The sequence below is a fragment of the Microtus oregoni genome, unplaced genomic scaffold, assembly GCF_018167655.1.
Source record: "Microtus oregoni isolate MIOR12 unplaced genomic scaffold, Mior012 000447F_ref0000006, whole genome shotgun sequence".
Classification (NCBI taxonomy): domain Eukaryota; kingdom Metazoa; phylum Chordata; class Mammalia; order Rodentia; family Cricetidae; genus Microtus; species Microtus oregoni.
Genome location: NW_024545028.1, coordinates 14,750 through 39,794, shown reverse-complemented (window position 1 = coordinate 39,794; position 25,045 = coordinate 14,750). Strand labels below are relative to the sequence as shown.

At 49.5% G+C, this 25,045-nt stretch overlaps 1 protein-coding gene across 1 annotated transcript; it reads right to left on the bottom strand.

Moving 5' to 3' along the window:
• Positions 1-5,511: 5,511 nt before the first annotated feature.
• On the bottom strand, positions 5,512-23,218 carry LOC121445741 (platelet-activating factor acetylhydrolase 2, cytoplasmic-like; the record flags this gene model as incomplete). Its single annotated transcript, XM_041647890.1, has 7 exons — positions 23,143-23,218; positions 17,486-17,620; positions 16,182-16,332; positions 15,388-15,484; positions 7,986-8,054; positions 7,433-7,571; positions 5,512-5,712 (listed from the first exon to the last, which is right to left on the bottom strand). Coding segments are annotated over exons 2-7 (747 nt in total), but the record flags the coding sequence as incomplete, so codon positions are not given.
• Positions 23,219-25,045: the final 1,827 nt, after the last annotated feature.

Sequence of the window (25,045 nt, the reverse complement as noted above, 5' to 3'; positions counted from 1 at the left end):
TGGTCCCTGCTACACAAAAGGGTTTGCCAAATATTCTGCAAGGACACAGAAAAATGTGACAGACAAGCTGCAATATAAGTGGAACTGTCTATGAAATTTCCTGCTTCACAGACAAGTCTGCTGGATACTATGAGCCTGTGAGCTGAAGATGGATGCCCCAATGGTACACAAGAACTTTGGGTGAGGGCATGGAGAGATGGCTCAGTGGTTAAGAGCATTGCCTGCTCTTCCAAAGGTCCTGAGTTCAATTCCCCGCAAAACACATGGTGGCTCACAACCATCTGTAATGAGGTCTGGTGCCTTCTTCTGGCCTGCAGACATACATGCAGACAGAATATTGTATACATAATAAATAAACATTTAAAAAAAAAAGAACTTTGGGTGACTGTCCAGGCAGTGAGATGTCTCTGTCAATTCTAGAGTTTTGGAAGTTGCTTACAACACACTTCCTGTTTACTTAGATAATATTATAACCTTCTGGAGTCTTTGGAGGAGTTGAAGAATTTATAGTTATAGTTACAGTTTTCCTTAGTTACAATAAAAGATAAAATAGATATAAATATTGTAACTGTAATTCTTGTTTTATACCTGTTTTGTCATATGTAATTTTACTATGTTATAGTTCAAACCTTTCTTTTTTAATTTAAACAGAAAAGGGGAGGTGATGTGGGATTTCCCTCTGTATGCTGTGATTACCATTAATGAATAAAGAAACTTCTTTGGACTTATAGCAGGCAGAATTTAGCTAGGCATGGAAAACTAAACTGAATGCTGGGAGAAAGAAGGGCAGAGTCAGAGAGACACCATGTAGCCCTGTCGAAGACAGACGCCGGAACTTTAGCAGGTAAGCCACAGCCACATGGCTATACACAGATTAATAGAAATGGGTTAAATTAATATAAGAGTTAGCCAATAAGAAGCTAGAGCTAATGGGCCAAGCAGTGATTTAATTAATACATTTTATGTGTGATTATGTGAATTATTTCTAAGCTAGCTGGGCGGCCAGGAACCAACTAGCGGCCCTCCCTACTACACAACTGGTCCCTAGTTCAGGACCAGCCTGGGCTACATAGTGAGACATTGTCACAATTAAAAAAAAAGAAAAAGAGGAATCTCTGGTCTCTGGGGTGTAGCTCAGTGGCAAAAAGCACAGAAAAGCCTACAAGTTTGACACCCAGCATGGCAAAGAGAAGCAAAAGAGGACTAGGGGACTTTCTGTCACCTGAAGAGTTCCCTTTCTTTTGATCTTTGGTGTGAGCAACCTTAAAGGGACTATGCTTTTTGGTTTTGTTTTGAGACAGGGTATTTTTTGCTGGTTGTGGTGGCGCATGCCAATAGGATGTGCTGAAGGAGGCAGAGGCAGGAGTTCGAGACAGGGTATTTTTTTTGTTTGTTTCTTTTGTTTTTTCAAGACAGGGTTTCTCTGTGTAACAGTTCTGACTGCACTGGAACTCGCTGTATAGACCAGGCTGGCCTCAAACTCACAGAGATCTCTCTCCACATGTTGGGATTAAAGGTGTGGCACATGCCTTTAATCCCAGCAGTCAGGAGGCAGAGGCAGGCCGATCTCTGTGAGTTCAGGACCAGACTGCCCTACAGAGTGAGTTCCAGGATAGGCTCCAAAGCCACACAGAGAAACCCCATCTCAAAATACAAATAAACAAAAAGGTGTGTGCCCCCACACCGGCTCAGCTTGACTTCTGTAATCCCCCTGCTAACACTACTATCTGCTGAGGGCAAGCGTTCAAATGTGTTGCCAGGGTTCCACCAGCTCATCAGAAAACACACTGAGAAGCAGCCCCCTTCATCCTCTACAGCGGTGATTCTCAACCTGTGTGTCCGACCACTTTGACAAACCTCTACCTCCAAAAAAATTACCATTATGATTCATTATAGTAGCAAAACTAGTTATGAAGTAACAATAAAATAATTTTATGGTTGGGGGTCACCATAACATGAGGAGCTGTAAGGGTTGCAGTGTTAGGAAGGTTGAGAACCACTGGTCCACAGTTCCAGCCTCACAAGCTGGTCCTGGAGGATACCACAGAGCGCACAGAGGGGAGCACAGGGAACTCCCGCCCCCCTCCCCATTTAGCTCTGGAGTGAGGCCCACTTGTGCAGACAGCAAGTCAGGTCCTCTGCACGGCTGTCCTGATTTTTACCCACAGGCCAGGGAGGCTTTGTGCGCTCTCACTGCTCTGCATCTATTCCGGGTTGATCCCAGAATCCTCTGAAGCGTGGCTCTATAAAAAGCCACCGCTGACGCCTGCTAAGAGGCTGGGGAAATCTCCCCGGGCTTTGTGTTCAGAAGCCCTGCTCTCCTCAACGTCTAGCCCAGGGAAGGTGTCCATCCTCCCCCTCGGCTGAGAGAAGCACCGGGAAGGAGGGGATCTTTTATTGTTGTTTGTTTTGTTTTGCCAGACAGGTTTTTTTCTGTGTAACAGCCCTAGCTGTCCTGGAACTAGCACTGTAGACCAGGCTGGCCTTGAACTCACAGAAACTCACCTGCCTCTGCCTCTTGACTGCTGGGATTAAAGGTGTGTGCCAGCACCGTCCGGTGTGAATGGGCTTTTTAGCTTTTAAAACCTAAGTGACTGTTCGCAGGCCTCCAAACTCAGGTTTGTAGAGAAGTCTCCCATCCCCAGTTTCCTTTCCACCAGCTGCCTGCTTCCTGCTCCCAACCAGTGAAGGTTTCTTCAGTGTCCTCACAGACCTTGTCACTGGGAAGACAAGCAGACAGGATGGGCACTCCTCCTTCTCCCCACAGGTGCTCCTCCAGTGCGTGTCCATGCATAGCAGTATTAGTACAGAGGGGTTGCCTCGTCCTTCCCTATGGCTACGCTTGACATCACTCGGAAACCGACAGCTGGCTGCTCAATAAATCTGTCCCCAGACACACAACGAGACCATTTCTTTGCAGTTCCATGTGACGGAGTCCTAGCTAACAGCATGAGCAAAAGTCTAACTTTCAAAGCTGAAAGTTTGGTTAAGAGCACTTGCTGCTCTTGCAGAGGACCCAGATCTGACTTCCAGTACCCAAGTCTGGCTTCTCACAACTGCCTGTGACTCCAGCTCCAGGGGAATCCACACCTCTGGCCTCTATACTTGTACACACCCACATGCAGGTGCACACACTAACACATGACCTCAAATAACAAAAATAAATATATATATTTGAAAGTCTAACTTCCAAGGACATCTATAAAAGCTCTCAGGCGCTTCCCTGCCCAAGCCCTTCTGCAGGCCGAATGCATGTAGCCCATGCCCTTCTGCAGGCCTAATGCATGTAGCCCATGCCCTTCTGCAGGCCTAATGCATGTAGCCCATGCCCTTCTGCAGACTTAACGCATGTAGTCAATGCCCTTCTGCAGACTTAACGCATGTAGTCCATGCCCTTCTGCAGACTTAATGCATTGTAGCCCATGCCCTTCTGCAGACCTAATGCATGTAGCCCATGCCCTTCTGCAGGCCTAATGCATGTAGCACAAGTGAGTTCAAGAGTGCAGAGGGCAGAACCCCTCGGATGAAGGGAGCCAAGGGCTGGATGCATTTCAGTGGTGGAGCAGCTTTCTAGCTTGTACCAAGCTCCAAGTTTAATCCCAGTTCTGAAAGGAGCCTGGAGCCCTGGAGTGCCTCCTGCCCCCCACCCCCCAGCACCCTGTGAACAGTAGACAAGAGAGACGTTTCTATTGGGTGAAGACACTGAGAGGGGTCTAGGGGTCCTAGCAATTAGCATTCCCAGGGGCTCTGAGAGGAACAGGTGGCTCCTCCCAACTGTTCGCTCTTAGGAACAATACAGGATAAATTTACAGACTGGAAATTGGTGGATAAAAAAAAAAGAGAGAGAGATGAAGGGAGAAAGGAAGGGAGGGAGGGAGGGAGGGAGAGAGAGGGGGAGCTGGTTGGTTTCGCATTTCCTCTGAGATCTACCTGGACAGTGGCTGCTGCTGCTCAGTGCCTGGCTCAGATCTCAGGCAGGTGGTCTGGACTTCAGCACTGGGGCACCTGCTTCTCCACTCAGCAGGCAGTCACCAATGCCCACTGGAGTCCAGACTCTGCCTCACACACGGGCATGTGGGATTTTCAAGAGGTGTTGAGACATAAAACTTAGGTTTTTGGGAACAAAAGTCCCAGGTTAAAACTGGTGCCATTTTCTTTTCTTTTTAAATTTTAATTGTATTTTATGTGCATGGGTATTTTGTCTGTGTGCCTGGTGCCCATGAGAGCCAGAAAAGCGTGCTGGATCCCCTGGAACTAGAGTGTCAGACAGTTGGGAACTGCCGTGTGGGTGCTGGGAATCAAACCCGAGTCCTTAACCACAAGCCAAGCCATCTCTGCGGCTCCTCTACCACGTTCGTAACTAAATCAGACTCATGATGGTCTTCACTCAGTGTACAGAGGCATGATGCCGACTTTGTGAGTCTATGTGGGGAGCCCTTCCACAGCAGAATTTTTATTCACACAGTAGAATATTACATGAACACTCAAAATATGCCATAAGCAGTACCTGGCTGTGCATACCTGAAATCCCAGTACTCAAAAGATAGAAGCAGAAGGACCAAGAGTTTGAGGCTAGTCTCATCTACACAGTAAGCTTGGGGCCAGCCGGGGACCCATGAGACCCCGTCTCAAAAGAAAAAAGAAGAAGAGGAGGAAGAGGAGAAGGAAGAGTAGGAGGAGGAGAAAGAGAAGGAGAAGAAGAAAGAAGAGGAAGAGGAAGAGGAAGAAGAAGAAGAAGAAGAAGAAGAAGAAGAAGATGATGATGAAGATGAAGATGAAGATGATGATGATCCAGCACTTGGGAGATTGAGGCGGGAAGACCGCCATGAGTTCTGGGCTGGGCTACATAATGAGCTCTGAACTAGTCTGGGATATGAATCAAGACCCTGTTTAAAACTAGCTAACATGAAAAAAAAACACTGTGTGTGTGTGTGGGGGGGGTGCTACTACATTTTGTTTTGACATTAGAGGGAAAAAAAAGATTAGGGGAGAAAAGGGATTGGAAGGCAGAAACTGTACCTCCCCAGCCACCAAGTCCACAGCCAGGACAATGTCATGCCTTCTAGGAGGGGTCTTGGGACTCCCTTAGAAGCCTTCTTAGCTACTTGCCTGAAGTAGACAAGTTGCTGTTCCTCAACACCCTGCCCTTGCGAAGGAACTGTCCCCTCTAGCCATGTGGCAGAGTGGGACCCTTCGTCCTGGTGTCCTAGCTCCTCTGACCGGAAAAGTGGCATAGCTCAGGCAGGCCAACCCGAATACCCTCTCGCCTGGCACAGCGACTAGGCCATGCAGACTGTGTCATCCACACAAGCCACAGCCTAGAAGCTGAGAGAGACTTTTCTTTTGGATTCTGGGGCTGTTTGGGCACAGGCCTGGGTTTTAGCAACTATCTTTCTTGCTTGGAATCTGGTGAGAATGAAGGGCACACATGCACAGGGAAACTGAGCCTACAGAGGGGGCATCAGGGTGCAGAGCTGCCAAGTCTGAGACCCTAGATCCCACTATGCCAACCTGATGTCTCCCGGTGCTCTTGGTGGCTGTGAGCCAGTAAGGCTGTGAGGAAGGGGTAGCTCTGGGCCATCCCAACTGCTGTCGTACCTTCAGGGTCATCAGGTCCAATCCATCAGGAAAGATATTGAGGACCGTCTTCCCGCCAGAGGCGTCCTGCAGGATCTGCAGCACCCGCACGCACTCTCTCACCCGCTGGTGAACCTGCAACACAGCCAGTCTGCTGGAGCATCCCATAACCACAACTCAGCCCCCACAGAACTCAGCAGGAGAGGGGGTCTGCCCACTGCATCTCAGCAGACACTGTGGTCCCTTGCAGCTCACACGGATACTGAGATCGTAGAGAGTGGACCCAGGAGTTTGGATTCCACTAGCCTACCCGCAGGCCCACCAGGACGGCCACACGAGAAGATGTGCATGAGAACATTCTGCCAACAGAAGGAGCTGTCAGAGTTCTTATTATTCTCAAGCCTTTGTCTGCCACCCCTTCTCCCGTTAACCCCGCCTTTTAAGGACTGACCCCGCCCCGCCCCTAACAACCAGACAATGGGTTTATTTGGTGGGAATTTTTCTCTTGCCTCTTTCTCTGCAGGCTAGGAATCCTTTACCAGGAATTTGCACACTTGAGCTTGGCTCTGCGATGGAGCACCAGGGAACACCCAGAGCCTGGTCCCTTGCTGATGGCTAACTATCAGCAGGCAGGGTCTGGCAGGAGCTCAGAAAGAAAGTCAGCCTGCAGACGGGAGTTATGCAGAGACAGGGATGGACTGGCCCCCTCTGAGAGCAAGTTCCATGGCTGTGAGGCTGCCCCAGAGGTCCCACTCACCTCACCTCCTACCAACGTGAGCCAATCAGCTCTGCTGCCACCTAAGCAGGCTTAAAATGGACTCTGTCAACCTCAGTAGCCCTGTGAGTCATACCTAATCTATTCTCACGGATGTGGGGAGCTCAGGCCACTACACTGAGGCTTTTGAGAAAGAAAAGTGGTTAAAAGTCTTGCTTGTGGTTGACTGAAGGTTCATGTTAATGGCCTGCTCCCCCTGGGGATGCTATTAGAAGGTGGAGTCTTTAGAAGGCAGGGCTCAGTGGGAGGTCTTTAAGTCACTGGGGACCTGCCCTGAAGAGGGATTGGGGAGGTCACTACACCCCACCTTCCCTGCCATCTGGGATTTTCACCAGAGGCCCCAAGCAATAGGTCCACCTGACGTTGGGCTGCCATCTCCAGAACTAGGAACTAAAAACGCTGCTCCCTTGTAAGGTGATAGCTTCAGGTATGCGCTGGAGAGACGGAAAGATGGCCAGAACCACGATATGCTGTAGAACCAGCCGGCCTCCATCTTAGGTGTAAAAGCCATCTTACAGTAAAGACAAACTCGGTTCGCTCCTGTTTATGATTATACCTGTTTCTCACCTAGGCCCCACCTGTAAGCCTCACTGCAATGGTCTGTACTGCCTGTTCCGGAACGGCAGTCATGTCTTTGCTTCAAACAGTTCTTTATAACCATTTCACAACCCTTCTTCACTTCAAAAGATTATATGACCGCCTACGACTACCTTGTTATGACTATGACTACGTTGTTATGACTGTGACCGCCTTGCTAGGCCCATTTTGCAGCCATGTCTTTGTTCCGGGAGGGACTAACTTGTTACGCTTATTCTCAACAACTTTGCCCACCAAACCCCCCATTTAGAAACCCACAGGCTGCAAAAGACTTGGCTTCCTCACATCTAAGGCTAATGTCTTGAAACTTACCTTGGGGAGGCAGCCCGTGTACAGGAGTAAAAAAGCTTACTTTAATTACTGGCTTGCTTTAATTTGGCCGTGATGATTTGGGTCCCATCTTTGGATTAACGACAGAGGGTGTGAATCCACCTCGCCATTCTGATCGTGGTACTGCGACTATGCCACCTGGCACAAGCCTACCTGGGGATTCCTAACGTGGAACTCCTTCTCCCCTTCCTTGATTCGGCGGAAAGGGATCCATTCCTCCTCCAGCGATTCAGTGGGCTGGCTCTCTTGCGGGGTCTGCTTGCAGAAGTAGGTGGTCGAAGCTGACTGGTCCCTGAAGCACACGTGCAACCAGAAAGAAGACAGCGGTGAGCTTATTTCTCCCCTTTATCCGCGCCCTCCCCTCCGACCATGATACGTGGGCTCTCTGCTTGGCTGGCAGGTAAGGAGATGGGGGCATGCGTAGGGGAGCAGAAGGGCTGGGGACAGACCTGGGTTTGAGCCCATTGTCACTTTCAGCCAGCTACTGAGCATCTTTTAAATGGATATGATAACTGTTTTGTGTGGTCATTAGAAATAATACGCGGGGAGTCAGGGATGTGGCTCAGGGACAGAATGTTTGCTATGCGTGTGGGTCTGAGGCCCCAGCACCACAAACAGAACTACAGAAATAACACATTAACAGTGACTAGCCTGTACCCTAGCTCACAGGCATCCACCTGACCGCAGTTGACTGGAATCCGCTAACCTGTGCTCCGGGAGAGCAACCACGAAGCCCCGGGAGGCCAGCTCCATGCTGAAGGCCGAGTACAGTGCCCTGGAGAGCCACGGAGAGAAGAGATCAAAACCACGGCCCAGCTTCACCCACACTCTGCTGGCGGTCACCTCAAAAGACTGGCTAGGTAGTTGTCACGGGTGGTCCTCTGAGTACTCTCCCCAGACAAGGCAGCCCTCATCCCAGGGCTCCGGGGTCCATCCCGGAAGGCAGGGCGTTTGCAAGTCAATCTTCAACCCGAGTTGCCTTTCCACCCCATTGAGTCAGTCTACCCCAACCCCAGCTAGATTCTAACTATGCTAATGGATTTGTGTGGACACGTTCCTGTGTGTTAACATGTATGTACACGTGTGTGTCTGCATGTGAAGGCCATGTTGTCGGGTGTCTTTTTTCAATCACTTTCTACCTTATTATTATTATTTTCAGTCAGGGTTTCTCATTAAACCTAGAATACATGGATTCTGTGAGACTAGCTGGCCAGAGAGTTCCAAGGAGCCTCCTGCCTCATCCACTCCTGAACTGGGGTTGCAGGTGTGTGTGGCCATGGTCAGACTTTACACAGGCTTTGGGGATCAAACTCAAGTCAGTCTCATGCTTGTACAGAAAGTACTAAACCCACTGAGCAGAGTCTTATTGGATAGCCCAGGCTGTTCTGGACCTCTCTATGTATGTAACCCTGGCTGGCCTTGAACTCACAAAGATCCGCCTGCCTCTGTCTCCTGAGTGCTAGGATTAAAAACATGTGTCACAGTACTCAGCATAAATACTTTTTAAAACCTCATAAGGGGCCAGGTGGGGATGGTGTACACCTTTAACACCCGCACTTGGAAGGCAGAGGCAGGAAGATCTCTGTGAGTTTGAAGCCAGCCTGGTCTACAGAGTGAGTCCTGGACAGCCAGGACTACAGCACAGAGAAACCTGTCTCAAAAACAAACCACAGACAAACACCACACAAGGACCGGAAAGAAGGCTCATCAGGTAGAGGCATTTGCCTCACCAGCCTAGGATCCTGAACGTGGTCCCCAGGACGCACGTAATAGGAGAGCCCTTACTCCACACAGCTGTTCTTACCTTCCACCAATGAGTCCACAGCACCAAGTGATGATAATAAATTTTAAACACACAGACAAATCAAAAGCAATTGAAAATTTTCAAGCAGTCATGTTTTTTAACATTAAAAAGGGACATTGGGATGACTGCAGAGCTGGCTCAGCAGTTAAGAGACGGACTGGTCTGCTGGAGGACCCAGGTTTGACTCCTAGCGCCCACATAGTGGCTCACAACCATCTGTAACTCCAGTTACAAAGGATCTGGGACCCTCTTCTGGCCTCCAGAGGCACTGCATGCATGTAGTATACAGATATACATGCAAGCAAAACACCTATACACATTTTTTAAAAAAAGATGGGCTGTAACTCAGCGGTAGCACATTTGCCTAGCATGCACAAGGCTCTGGGTTCAATTCCCAGGACTGCAAAAAATACAAAGAAAAAGGTATTTTAGCCAGTTGAGGTAGCATATAACTATAACCCCAGAACTTGGAAGGCAGAGGTAGGAATATCAGGAGTACAAAGTCATCCTTAGTTATATAGTAAGTACAAACTACCTTGTGCTACATGAGTTGCTGTCAAAAAAGGAATGAAGGAAGGGAAGAAAGGAAGGAGGGAGGGAGGGAGGGAGGGAAGGAAGGAGGGAAGAAAGGGAGACAGGCAGGCAGGCCAAACATGCTAGTACACACGTGCTATCCTAGCACTTGAGACACGAAGGTGGGGTCAGGAGTTCAGGGCTAGCCTTGTCTATGCATCAAGATCTTGTCTCAAAACAAGTAAGAAGAAACTGAGAGCTGAAGAAGACGGCTCAGCTATTAGAGCACTTGCTACTCCAACTGCCTATCACTCCAGTTCCAAAGGATCTGGTGCCCTCTTCTGGCCACAGTGGACACTTGCACACAAGTGCATATACACACACGCAGACACAAACAACTAAAAAAATATTTTTAATCTATTTCTTAAGTAAAAAAGAAGAGATGGGCAGTGGTGGTGCATGCCTTTACTCCCAGGACTTGGGAGGCAGAGGTAGACGGATCTCTGTGAGTTCAAAGCTAGCCAGGTCTACAAAGTGAGTTCCAGGACAGCCAGGGCTACACAGAGAAACCCTGTTTCAAAAAACTAAAACCAAAACAAAACAAAGAAAACAGAACAAAACAAAAAACAAAAAAAGCAAAAAGAAGTCTAACTTTACTGATCTATTTTATTTAAGCTATAATAGCCTGTTATACTTTTACCTTATTTCACCTGCTGTAATCTGTATAACCCACTCTAATTTCTAAATATAATAAAACTTAAAAAAAAATATTTATTTATTTATTTATTATGTATACAATATTCTGTCTGTGTGTATGTCTGTAGGCCAGAAGAGGGCACCAGACCTCATTACAGATGGTTGTGAGCCACCATGTGGTTGCTGGGAATTGAACTTAGGATCTTTGGAAGAGCAGGCAATGCTCTTAACCACTGAGCCATCTCTCCAGCCCCCTATAATAAAACTTTTAATAAATGAAATGTTATTGCAGACTTTTACTCCCATGCAGACTTTGTACTCTGGTGCACATTTTACACCGGAAGCATTTCTTAGCACTGACCAACCATCTTTTAAACCTTAAAGACTCACACAGAGCTGACAGCTTATAGATCAAACAGTCCTAACAAATGAAGCTGCATCACATAAGAGTATCCCAGAGATTTTCTTTCAAAAATAGAGTGCTCCTTTAGATTGCCTGGGATGCAGACATAGATTGGAACAAAAGCAGCCCCCATAGGGCATGAGATAACTTTATAATGGAAGCCATACATAGTAGAGCAAGATTATAAAGTCTGGCCGGGCAGTGGTGGCGCATGCCTTTAATCCCAGCACTCAGGATGCAGAGGCAGGCGGATCTCTGTGAGTTCGAGGCCAGCCTGGTCTACAAGAGCTAGTTCCAGGACAGGAACCAAAAGCTACGGAGAAACCCTGTCTCGAAAAATCAAAAAAAAAAAAAAAGATTATAAAGTCTGGTTCTCTGATACATTCATGTAACTGTGACGTCAGCCCTAAACGTCTGTCTTTGGTTCCCCTCAGCCACTTCTTTGTGTTTTGATGCAGGGCTTTATGTAGTCCAGGGTGGTCTCAAAATCACTGTTTGGCAGAAGATGACCTTGAACTCCTGATCCTTCTGTTTCTAGCTTCTAAGTGGTGGGTTATCAGCAGATGCCCCTGTGCCTGCCCTTCTAGCTGCCTTTAACTGAGAGAGAAATAAAGACGTTTTGTTTGTGAGTGGGTGTTGCTTTCTTCTTTTGCAGCCTATGCCTAGTTTACACTTGCGATGCTCTGGGCCTCTCGGGGGCCGTGAGTATGGGCGTGTACAATGTGCCCGGGGAATGAATGAATTTGATCATGCTCTAGACCCTCATATCTGGTGTGGTCTGTTAAACATACCTTCACAACCAAGGGAGAGCCGATTTCTAAGGTTTCCTTCCAGCGTCTCCCAGGCTTCCAGAGAGGCAGTGAACTGGATGAATGACTTTGCATCCCTTCCCGGTGTGTACTGTGTGATGTAGACAAGTTGCTGCTCGCTGCTCAGGGTCCAGGCATGCCTATCTGCCTACTTCAGGGGGCCGTGTGGGGACCACGGGGAGCAGTGGCCTTCTGGAAGCCAGCTAGGTGACATTTACAGGCACAGGCTCCTCCCTGGGAGCACAGGGAGCAGTGGCATTCTGGAAGCCAGCTAGGCAGTATTTACAGCTCAGGCTCTTCCCTCGCATGGGAAGCTACCCATCCGTGAACAAGGGAAGAATTTCAAGGTGAAATTAACCAGAGAAACTAAAAGGAAAATGTTCTTTGACCCCCTCCCTCTTCCTCTTGGAATTTCACTCAGGTTAATGAAGGACGTCTGTACGGGCTCACTCTGGTCTACTGAGGGCTGGACTGTCCCTAGCTTCCTAGTCAAAGGGTCACCTCCAGATCACGTGCTCACTGCTCTCTCCAGCGTAGCCATGAGTGGGGAATGCCTGTTTCCTAGTTTCTTCTCTCTGATAGGCCAACACACACACACACACACACACACACACACACGCACACATGCACACGTACGCACATACACACACGCACCCGGCTCTGAAGGCTGAGTGTGACTCTCATACTCACAAGCAGGCTCGCTATCAGTTTACTACAAAAGAAACCAGAATAGAAAACCACACGCTCGCCTCCCAGCCTTAGCTTCACACCTAATCTCCACTGGGTCCATCTAGTTGCTTTGTCTGTACGCCACTTGCTGCCATCGCTAACTGGCCAGTGACGTTTGTACACCAGCTCCTCTAGCATGAGTGACTTTCTGAATGTGTCTATGTCTGGATTTCCCACCTTCCTTTTGTGCCAAGGGGGCTGCACCCAGCCGGTACTTAAGAGAGGTTGGTGAATGAATGGGATCCAGCAGAACAGCCCTGTGTTCCTTTACGAATGAGTATTCCCTGGGAAACTGACTCCAGACACTGTCATACGCATGGGGGCACAGAAGACAGGCGTGGTGTCTGCTTTCACAGAGGCTACTCTAGCAGGGAGGACAGACACTGGAACACAATTACACAAGTGACAGATGCTCTGTGGGGCTGTCTCAGCAGCCAAGAGGGAGCACGGCTCTTGCAGAGGACCCAAATTCCCAGCATCCACCTCGGGAGGCTCACAACCACCTCTAACTCCAGCTCCAGGGGTCTGATGCTCTACAGTCTTCCTCAGGTACCTATGTTCAGGTACACACACACACACACACACACACACACACACACAAAACACATGAACGCACATGTAATTAAAAAACTAGAATAAATCATTTTTCAAATACGCTGCAATTGTGTTTAGTACTGAGAAGGACATAGAGTGCTTGGAAACTCAGTCTCACAGAAAAGCCAGGATGGGCACCCTCAGAAAGGGACAAACCAGGTGTGCAGTGTGCACCTCCAATCTCAATACTTGAAAATGTAAAAACAGAATTAAGTTTTAAAAAAGCTATTAAAATGCTTCATTTAGGGCCTGGAGAGATGGCTCAGTGGTTAAGATCACTGGCTGCTCTTCCAGAGGACCCGGGTTTGATTCCCAGTGCCCACATGGTGACTCACAACCATTTGTAACTCCAGTCCCAGGGGATCTAACACTCTGAAAGAAAGAAAGAAGGAAGGAAAGAGAGAGAGAGAAAGAAGGAGGGAGGGAGGGGAAAAAAGAAAGAAAAAAAGGTTTCATTTAGAAGAACACTGATGTACTCAACAAATGTTTACTGAGACCTCAATCTGCCAGGCACTCTTCAAGATACTAGCAAGGTCAGATCCGGGCTTCTTTTGGTGTAAGACAGGGCATCACCACACAGCACCCACTGAACTGAGGACCCTGCAGCTTCTGCCTTCCAGACTGACCAATGTGAGCCACTACACTCCGCCATCTTGAAAACAGATCTCCTTGCCTGTAGTGCAGACAAGAGCTGGAGGGTTGACAGCGTCTGAGACGTGTAGCATTCTGGGATATAAAGCCGCGTGTATATATTACGGATGAACCGACAGAGAGTGCACTAACACACCTAAGGGAGAGCAAGCAGACTACACCCCATGGTGTGGACAGAAAGAGCCCTGGGAGCCCAATGTCGGGGAGAGAACTGGAGGGCTGTGCACCTAGCAGGAACCAGTCCAATAAAAATCTCATAAACCACCACGTGGGAGACCACGGATCCAGTTGGCAGATGTTGAAACCCAGGCTCAGAGAGTATTAGAACTTTCTCCAGCCCTTGTGGTATACAACTGCCAGGGGTAGGGTTTGCAGGTTAGGTAGCACAGGCTAGCATGTCCCCAGACGACCGGAAATTAATTAAAAATCCATGGCATATGAATCCAAGGTGTTTCTGGCACTGCTTTGCCCAAGCTGTATCTGGAAACTTCTCTGCCGCCTTGGGCTCTGCACGCACGTGTACTATGCCATGCCATCGTGCCTGGCTATGTCAAAAAGGCTACCGGAAACACCTGGGCGCAGATTTGATATTGCTGCGTCCCACGAATTACAGTGTTTTTACCGTACAAAGATCTCTGTTCTTCTGGGCCTAATCACAGAAAACGAAGACCTTTCGTGTTTCCACCATCATTCCTCCATGTGTTGGTATCAAGTTAGTCTAGTTTTGGATTGGATTGGATTGGATTGGAATGTTGGATTTTTAAAGACTGGCACCTGGGGTGGCTGGAGAGATGATTCAGTGGTTAGGGAACACTGGCTGCTCTTCCAGAGGACCCAAGTTTGATTCCCAGCACCCCACATCAGGTGGCTCACAGCTCTCCGCAACTTCAGCTCCACAGGACCTGACACCTTTGGCCTCCGTGAATACTCGAAATCACACGCACATAGCTACAGGCACATACCCACACGCGGACACGCAATCAACATACATAATTAAAAAGAATAAAAATAAATCTTGAAAAAAAAAAGGACTGGTGTTTGGGATGCTAATTTGAGTTTCACACACATAAAAAAAAAGTGTTAAATGAATCTTGGCTTGGGATTAAGATGAAATTTCCAATTTCTGAAATGCCCCTAAGCATGGTTCTGTCATTTTGTACTAGGTATTTCTGTAAGCGACATTCTCAGCATAAACAAGTCCATCCAGCTCATAGAGGCAAATTTGCTTTTGCTTTTAATGAGTAGTAAAATGATATGCGTGCCAAATCATTTTAAAATCAATTTCCTTGTTTGGGGGGTTAAGACAGGTTTCTCTGCATAGTCCTGGCTGTCCTGGAACTCATTCTGTAGCCTTGACTATCCTGGAACTAGCTCTTGTAGACCAGGCTGGTCTTGAACTCACAGAGATCCGCCTGCCTCTGCCTCCCGAGTGCTAGGATTAAAGGTATGTGTCATCACCGCCCGGCTCCTTTATGATTTCTTACCAGCAAATGTTTGACCTGTATTCCTATTTTACATACTTTGACAGTGGGCGGTCATGTAATGATGTCCAGTAAAAGAGAGTCACAAGTGGAAAGCCTTAAGAAGTCCAGGTCTAGCCGGGCGGTGGTGGCGCACACCTTTAATCCCAGCACTCGGAAGGCAGAAGCAGGTGGATCTCTGGGAGTTCGAGGCCAGCCTGGTCTACAAGAGCTAGTTCCGGGACAGGCACCAAAGCTACAAAAAAACCCTGTCTCGGAAAAAAAAAAAAAAAAAAAAAGAAGAAGCCCGGGTCTAGGGAGGGAAGGCCCAGCTATGCCAACGGGCAGATGGGCAGTAAGGTGGCAGCAGGTGAGACACCTGTTACTAGACCCTCTGAGACTGCATTAAGACACGACAACCCTCACGATGCAAGGGACAAAGCTCTTACCTGAAGCCTCCCAGGCCATGGGACAAGATGATCAAGGGGTATCCAGATTCCTTTGTCTTAAAGGGGCCATTCCAGCTAACAGGCAAGCGACAAGATCCTGGCAGAGACATAGGCTGTAGCATCTCTGGCTGCCCGGAACTACAATCCCAGGGGCAGCCTGAGTACAGGAAGGGGTGGGCATTTGTGGTCCTCCTCTCACCAGGGGGAAAAAATCCACAGAGGCAGTACTGAAGAAGTCTGGGGCAGATGTGCAAGATGCCCGGATCATGGGGACACCTGGGGTGGGGACTTGGGATGAAGGAGGCAGAGTGGCCCAGAGGGCATGCTGCAGGGGTGGCGATGCTCCCTGGGACCAAGACTGTCTGCTATAGCTGCTGGGGTGGCAGTGGAGCGCACGACTAGTGGGATGTGAGGCAGTGGCAGGGCACGGACCTAGCATGTATGAGGTCCTGTGATCTATAGAGCAGGTAGGAATGCGTGCTAGATTTAGGAATCGCAGCCATGTCCCCATCTGATGCTCCAAACGCTGCACTAGAGGCTCTTCCCATACCTGGCCCCACAGCTCTACAAAGCCTGGCAGGCGAACAGGGTAAGGAACTTGCCTAAGGCCCCCTGTCAGTACATTACAAAGCCTGGATTGGAAGCGATGACCCAAATTCTCACACATTCAAATCTCTCCCATCTCTCCATACCAAGGACTGGACTGTACAAGCTTAAAATGACTGTGTCTGCCTAGGTTTCTCCTGGGGACAGAAACAGGCCACTGGGAAGGGCCCCGGGCCAGGCAGCCTTACCGAAGCCCAGGTTGAACAGAGACCCCACCCAGCGCTTGTTATACTGCAGGTAGTCAGCCAGGCCCAAGCAGTACTCATAGCGGGGAATCCACAGGGGCTGCTCGTACTTCTCTGATGCTTGGCAGGGGTAGAAGAGTCGGAAGAAGCTCCCCTGGGGAAAAGAAGAGAGCAGCAACTGGGCCAAGAAGCCTAGACACTGGGAGTCAGCAGGAGCCAGCACCAGCCAGGCTGGACTGCAACGTAGAGAATCAAAGGCTTCCTCAAACCCAGAGACAATTTGTTGTGAGCATGAAGAACATATAGCTAATGTTCTTCCAGTTGTCAGGCTGCATTTTAAATACATCCCGGAACGGCACCACGCCAAAACATCACGCGCTCGTGGGCCCAGGCTTGGTGCCAACGGCGGAACTGGATTTGCTCTTCGGTTGAACAGGGTGGCACATTAGGTCACCCAGGCCATTCTCCCAGGCTGCCTCTCAGGAGGCAGCAGGATGCTTGGTCAGAAGGGAGCAGGAGAGAGGTTACCAGGAAGTGGGTCTCTCACAGGCCAGAGGAGAGTCCACCCATCAGGAACAAAAACCTAAGAACCTGTGGGGCCCTGGTGGCACACGCCTGGAGTCCCAGAGATGGGAGGACCAGGGGTTTATTTAGGGCTGACTTTGGCTACATTTCCAGTTGGAGGCCAGCTACATGAGAAACCTGTCTCAAAAAAAATGTTTAAAAAGGAGGAAGAAGAGGGGGAAACAAAGAGAAAGAAACGCCTAGAAACTGGCAGGAGGTTCAGAAGGTGGGAAGCAGATGAAACCAGGAGATACCATCCTCCCACCCAAGGCACAGAGTCAGGCCAGTATGCAGGGCCCCTGTGCCCCCACCCCTCCGCCTACACTCGCCTGAGAAAGAACTGAGTTTCCCCGTCAACTGGGAAGGTTCTAATATTTTGAAAGAAGAGTTTTTTTGTTTGGTTGGTTTGGTTTTTTGGTTTTTCGAGACAGGGTTTTGCTGTGTAGCTTTAGAGTCTGTCCTGGAACTAGCTCTTGTAGACCAGGCTGGCTTCGAACTCACAAAGACCCGCCTGCCTCTGCCTCCCGAGTGCTGGGATTAAAGGTGTGCACCACCACTGCCCAGCTGAAAGAAGAATTTTTTAAAAGGCAGGAAGACAGGAAAAGAGGCCTAAGGGCTGATACCCAAGCCCAGCTCACCTGTACCCCAGGCCCCCAGAACTTTGTGCTTGGACCTACAGTGGTGAAGACCCCACATGGGCGGGACTCGTGGGGTAGTGCAGGGACGGAGCTTGGGACACCTACCTCAGGACTCTGACCCTCCATCACATCTGTGCAGCCAACATGGTGGGGTCCTGAGATGGCTGGGAAGCACACAGACTGTCCGGTCCCCATCTCATCACCAGCGGGATCAAAGCCTGCGCGTCCTGAACTTGCCGCCTGGAGAGCAGAACACAGAATAGCCTCTTGCTGGTCTCTTCTTCGCTGTTGCTCCTCTAGGTCATGCGCCAACCCTATCTACTTCCTGGCGCCCTTATCACCCCAACCTTCCTGTCGGCCACTCAATGCATCATTTACGCTCACGATTTGCCAATATTTACAGGCTGGCTTTGTGGCTGCTGTTTTTGTGACGGTGTGCGCACGTGTGAGCAAGTGTTCCCCTCCCAGCCCTGCAGACTGCATTCTTCGTTTTCTTCTGGTGGGGTGAGGAGAGGATAGCCATGAGCTAATCCTCAGTTCCCTCAAAACCTACAAACACAAGGGCTGGGGGCATGGTTCAGTTGGTAGAGTGCTTGCCCAGCCTTCAAGGACATCTGGTTTCAATTCCTATCACTGCATAACACAGTTGTGGTAATAAACACCTGTAACCCCATCATTGGGGAAGTGGTGGCTGGAGGATTAGGTCAGGGGCATCATTGAGCCACATCATGAGTTCAAGGGCAGCCTGGGACGCACGAGGTCCTGCCTCAGGATTAACACATGCTGATACTACACCTACCATGTGTTCACCCAGCAGTAACTGCTGTAGTGATCACGCCCAGACAACATTGTCCTTTTAAGGCTAAAAGCACCCACTGAGACCTAGCGTCTCCTACTGCTTCCTCTGCTAGCACTGGACTGTGCTCCTTACAGACACTGCTTCATCTAACCTTCTCAGCACCTCTCTGAGAAAGGAGGTATCAGGACCAAACTTACAGACAGTGAACCAGGGCAGAGAGCGTTACCCTGGCTAGGACGCGGTGGGGGGAGGGGGGAAGGCGGGGGTTAGCCCATAACCCACCCCGTTTAAAGCAATAAAGTTTAGATTCCTATCCGTGATAGCCAAAACCAACTGCACAGGCAGGGTCCTGAGCCCACGTGGTTTGTTTTGACATTATTCTGATTCCTCTTCTGGGAGGATCAGTGTGCAAGTCGGAGCAAGCCTGGGCAAGAAGAGACCTCAGAGGTGGCTGCCGTTAAGGCTCCTGGCAATCTCCCCTGGCCTCCACCTCTAAACTCACGCATGCATCACTGAGCAAGCCAAGGTCCTTAGAGACTCAGTGAGCTGCTCAAGGTCCCAGCATAACCATCACCACACACAGACCACCTGACTGCCAATCATCTGGTCCAGAAGGAAACCCCAGAGAGCCCCCAAAGAGTCTCTTGTGAAATGATGTTGGGAGGAGATGGTTTTTCTTTCTATTATCCGTTTTCCCCTTTCGGCTTTCCGATGCACACTCCAAGACCCGCACTATCACAAAGAGGAGGGGAGCTAAGTTCTGTGGCAGCAGTGACGGTGCAGCTGGAGGGAAGGAGGAGGAGTCCCGGAAGGTTCCCCCTTTGCCGCTGGGGGCACCCACTGGAGAGCTAAGGCTGCAGCTACAGGACACATGTGGATCACATGACAGCAGAGTTGCTGCAGATCCTCTCATAAAGGAGAGACAAAATGCCACTGGAGTTCTGAGGAGAGGGAGAGACTACGTGTGTCCCCTGAGTGTGGGAGCAGAGAGCAGGGGGAGGCAGGAAAGACAGGGAAGTGTTAGCCAAAGGCCTGTGAGACACGGGGCAGCCAGTGCTGGCTGCAAGGAGCCGAAGGGGGCTGTGTGTACACCTTCCCATGCATCTGTGTCATGCACGCTGCAGGCATGCGGAGGTCAAAGGCCAACCCCACCCTTTGAGGCAGGGTCTCTCTTGAGCTAGACCTTGGCCACACAGGCTTCCCGGATCTGCCTGGCTGGCTCTCATTTCAGCAACACTGAGGTTGTAGTGAACCATCAAGTCTGGTTTGTTTTTCATTTCTAAAATTACCTTTATTTATTTAACGTGTGGAAACACATGCGTGACAGCACGCTTGTGGGTGCCGGAGGACAACTGGAGGGGTTGTTTCTTTCCCATTTTGAGGGTCCCAGAGATGTTTAGCAGCAAGCATCTCCCCACCTCACTGGCCCCTGGCTGCTGCTTCTTTAATGGCAGGGTCTTTCTACGTAGCCCAGACTGTCCTGGAACCTGCTGTGTACACAGGCTAACCTCGAACTCAGAGATCCACCTGCTTCTGTCTCCTGTGAGCCCTAAGGATCTGAACTCAGGTCCTCCCATCTGTGAGACAAGCGCCTTAGCAACTAAGCAGTCCTCCGTGAATGACCTAAGCCTGCAATCCAGCTCCTCTGCCATCTAGCTTGGGCATCTTAACCTAATCTTTCTAAACCTCATTCTGTATCTGCATAAGGGGATTTGGCTCAGTCCTGTGGTTGCTATGGAGATAAATGAAACCACGCAATTAAAGTACCTTGCACGGTACCTGGCAGGAGCAAGTATCTAGCTACGTTCGTCGATGGCAAGAAGAGCAGAATCAATAGCGTTTGGCAACTGTGCAGATCTGGGAGCCAGCAGGGAGGTGAAGGTGAGGCGGGGTCAGGGTTTTGTGGAAGGGGATTTAGGTCTCAGCTGAGCTCAGTCCTAGGGTGAGCATCAGGAAAGTCACAGAGGTGGGGGTGTAGAGAGCTCTGGTGATGCTGGCAGGCTTCTCAGAGGGCCCAGCAGCTAAGTTCTGCTTGGAAATAAAAATAAAAACCAAAAACGACAACTGACCAGGCTGGGGCTAAACGGAAACCAGCCTGAGTTCCCCAAGCTCGTGTCGACTGATGCCCAAGGACAAGATGGGGGCTAAAGGCCAATCTCACTTGCAAACTGCCACGAAGAGATATCATAAACGGCAAGGGAGTCAGTCAGGGGTGTCCATTGCTCACCTCGGCTCCACAATTCATGGCAGTGCCTAGCTGGGGCCCTCTCCCTCAGCCAGGCCCAGGGAGATCTCCTAGTCTGCTGGGACAAGTTGGCTAAATCTGGCCTTCCCTCCTGTCAGCTCTGAGCACAGCCCCCTCCCCCGAACTCCCCACAGAGGCTGCTAGGTGCAGTGTCTAGCCTGGCAGTCTCGGTGACCTGCTTCCCATGACATCCGTGGGAAATCTATGTCAGAGGTTTATGAACTTACTACCCAACCTCGCTGCAATCCCTAACTGTATTTCCTCCATTTTCAGGGAGAGAAAAGAAAAAAAGCACTCTACAAGCTACGCTCCCAGCTCCAAGTTAATGTTTTCAAGTCCCAGGTGTTTCCGGTCAACAGGATTTGAGGATCTCTGAGAGAGGGTCTGTCATTCAGACACGCATGGTCACACACACGCAACAAACCCTGAGTGTACCCTGTGGACTTTACCACCATCTCACCGCACAAATCGCCATGGCCACCCAGAAACACACGGGTTAATGTAGGCAAGATGGCTCGGCAGGCAAAGGAGCCTGCCTCCCAGCCCGATGGTCTGTGTTCAGTTTCTAGAATGTACATTGTGAAAGGAGAGGAGACGGACTGCTGGCCCCGCACATTCACCACAGTCCACAGGTGCTCAGTCACGCACAAATAATTAACTGTTAAAAGAATTACTTTCTCCAATAAGTGCTATTTAATTTTTAACACACGTATGCCTTTCCCCTTCGTGAAAACTCCACACTGCAAAGACCAAACTTTAGCTGGTGATGATGGCGCACACCCTTAATCCCAGCGCTCAGGAGGCAGAGGCAGGCGGATCTCTGAGTTTAAGGCCAGCCTGGCCTACAGAGCGAGTTCCAGGACAGTCACAGCTACATAAAGAAACCCTGTCTCAGAAAATAAACAACAAAAGTCATGCTTTCTCCCTGTAGTTCTTTGCTCCCCAGGCAGCAAGAACTCGCTCTGTTATCTTTAGGCTTTAAAATCTTCCAATTCTTCTCCTCGGTTGTTCTGAGGCAGGGTCTCTCTGGGTAGCCCAAGTTGGCCCCAAATTCAAGATTTCCCTGTTCACCCCTCAAGTGCTAGGATAATAGGCAGGTACCATTATATTCAGTTCAGTTAGTTTTTAATCTGTCGTGTTTATCAAAAGAATAAAGTTCTTATGCTACAGAAGGAAAAGAAAAGCTTTGGTGACTTTGAATTCCATCTCTGCTACTTCCCAGCTGGTTGAGAGCTACCTATCTATACGTGTGTGTATACATATACATATTTACTTATTTATTTAAATATTATATATATATATTATATAACATTTATTTATCTATTGGAGGGGTGCCATGGCAACCCATGTGGAGCTCAGAGGACAACCTGCAGGAGTTGGTTCTCTCCTTCCACGATGTGAATTCCTGGGATAGAACTCAGGTCATCAGGTGTGACCATGTCTTTATCCACTGAAAAATCCAGCCAGCCACATCTGTGAAATCTTCAACCGATGCCTTAACTCTAAACCTGTTATCTACAGCTACTCACAAGGTCAAAGATTAACGTGTGCAAAGTGCGTGGCACACTGAAGACACAGGGAAGATACTATCGCTCCGTGAGGCAGCTCTAACTATTCTAACTCTATGACTGCTCCAAGTCTAACGAAATTTCCTATATGGAAAACAGGGACACATCACATGTGATCCTTCAAGAAGGAAACTGATACGGCCTAAGACCTGGTACACTGTGATTACTCATGAGACATTAGCAACTAACTAGCAAGGCTGTGGTTCTCTTTTCAAACACCCAGCTGAGGCGTTCCATTTTTCCTGGCATAGGTTCCTTCGGCAAAATGAATCCTTCTCTCCCAGGTTTTCCATGCCTGAGACACACCCACCACTAAAGAGGCCCAGAAGAGCCCAAAGGGAAGGGATGGGGCTTTCATTGTAGCGTTGACCTGCTGGAGTTCTGCTTCCAGCGAGCAGCTCTGTCCCTCTGCCAGCCCCGTGGACTTTACATCACCAACTATTCCAAGAATAAGCACCCCTCTTGGGCTTCCTTTCAGACAAAGCTCTCTAGGGGTCATGGGCTCGGGGCCTGTCTGAGCTTTGGTCTCTGGAGGAAGTGAAGAAATAACCCGGTCATAGATGAAGACATCAAGATCTCAAGCGACAGGATTGAGCAACGAGGCGGCAAAACCAGAAAGGCTGTCCTGATAAGAATGTTCTAGGGCACTAACAAATGGCACAAAGAGAACCTCTGTTGTTTGTGGAGGCCGTGCAGTTTACAAAGCACTTTCACACACTGGAAAACAGAAGAAGGAAATGAGTTCCAGAGAGCCAGTGCGATTCGCCCAAGGTGTCGGCGGGTGAGAGTCCCCTGCTGCACTTCAAGTTCACAACACCAGGAGGAAGAATTTGGCAGTCTTCTTCCACCCGCAAGACAAACAGGACAAAGAGGAGTGGAGCGCAGCGTGGAGGACACAAAGCAGCCGGCGCTCAGGGACGTGAGGGTCAAGGTGGGAATCTCGGGGCGTGGGAGTGGCAGTCCGCGGTGACCCTAGGAGGGCTTAGGTGCGGGGTGGATTCTGACGGGACTTGTCTGAATAGGAAACAATGAAGAGCAAAGATTAGCGGGCAGGTTCTGAGACTGAGAGACAAGAAGGCCCCAGGCTGGAATACGAAAAGGTCTTTGGATAGCTCAGTAGAAAATTGGAGCTTTCGTCAATCAAACTTACCCAGTCAAGCTGGTCACTCTGAGGCAATCTTAGAAGGATTGCTCGACGGAAACCCGACACCGCCCTAGAGCCCGTGGCCCTCTGGGAGTAGTAGTTCCATTCATTCAGCATGCGAGTTTAAACCTATGTTCTGCCCCTAAGAGTTAAACTACAAGTCCCGAGGCGCACGCGATAGACCGCCTTGCCATCCCAGGACTACAATTCCCAGAGTTCCTGACTACACCCTGGAATGCGTGAAACCTGCCAAGGCCAGAGATACGGTGAGATTGCTCCCCCTGGTGGTCTGCGGAGCAGCAGCAGAGGTGACACGGCTCAAGCGGAGGGTTATAGTACTGGAAAGTAACCCTCCGCCTCACTGGCCCTCACATAGTTCCCAGGCGTGCCTGGAAATACACCTGGCTTCACTTTGTTCTCAGGAAGATGTGGAGACGGAGATTTGTTCCTGTAGACAGGTTGTTTCCTGTGAAAATATGAGACTGATTGTTTAACTTGAAGGTATGTCTCTGGCTGTCAAACACCCCTGTTGACACCTGAGATTTTCCATTGTTCTCAGAGGACCCACTTAGCAGAGCACAGGGAGGAGCCCGAGAGATCCGGGGATCCACATCTCAACCCTCCTTCTTCGATTCACCCCCATTTGCGTGCCCCGTGCTGGGTTTTTGGAGACACATGGATGAACAAGATACTGTCTCGAGGATCAACAGAATTTACCATCTAGCAGAATCCAGAGAAGGGTGGGAGAATCAGAGCGAGTGTGGGAACCTTGAAAAACACCCGCCCAAGCTAGGAGAAAGGGAACCGAGTCTCAAGATGCTTAAAGGAAGGGGAGAGGGGGCTGGAGAGATGGCTCAGTGGTTAAGAGCACTGTCTGCTCTTCCAGAGGTCCTGAGTTCAATTCCCAGCAACCACATGGTGGTTCACAGCCATCTGTAGTGAGATCTGGCGCCCTCCTCTGGTGTGTGGGCATACATGGAGGCAGAATGTTGTATACATAATAAATAAATAAACCTTTAAAAAAAAAAGGAAGGGGAGAAAAGGAAGGAGTGTGGAGATTTCAGATGTGATGTAACTGAGTTCAGTCTTACAGAGGGAGGACGTGAGGGCTGGAATGTCCAGCAATAAATGCGAACAAAAACCGAATCATCCATGAAGCTCAACCATAGGGTACATATCTGTAGCCCCGGTGTTCAGGACACAGAGACCAGGCCTAGATCATATAGTAAGACTGTCAAAGTCCCACCATCGCGACACATACTCAACAGCTCTCTCACACATACCCAACGGTTCTCTACAACCTACTGAATGAGGCCCCAATTTCTTACCCTGGCATTTAAGTGGCCCAAACCCATTACGGTGTTGTTCATTTTACCCTGCTAAGAGTTCCGGTCCTCTACCCTGCCCAACCCCAGCTGCGAGCAACGAAGCCTCGGCACCCTGAGATGCCGCGGCACCCTAAGTTGCCTTGAGTCCTCATGGCTCCCTCTGCTCTTTAGCTTGTCCAGGTATTGTTGTATCTTGAAGTGCCCTGCCCTGCCCTGCCCTGCTCTGCCTAGTGGGCCCTCCTGTCCTGCTTCTAAGGTTCACTCTCTAAGACACTTTGATGACTCCCACGGTCCCAACCTCTGCTTCTTCTCAGTCAATGGAACAATTACAGACTCCTTGCTGGGTGTCTTTACCTTCACCTTATGACATCAACCAAGATGAAGGCTCTTTTTGTTTGTTTGTTTTGCATGTTTTTTTTTTTTTGAGACAGGGTTTCTCTGTGTAGCCATAGCTGTCCTGGAACACACTCTGTAGACCAGGCTGGTCTTGAACCACCTGCCTCTACCCCCTCCCCACCCAGTGCTGGGATTAAAGGCATACACCAACAAACTGAGCTCCTGGAGGCCAATGGTCCTACATA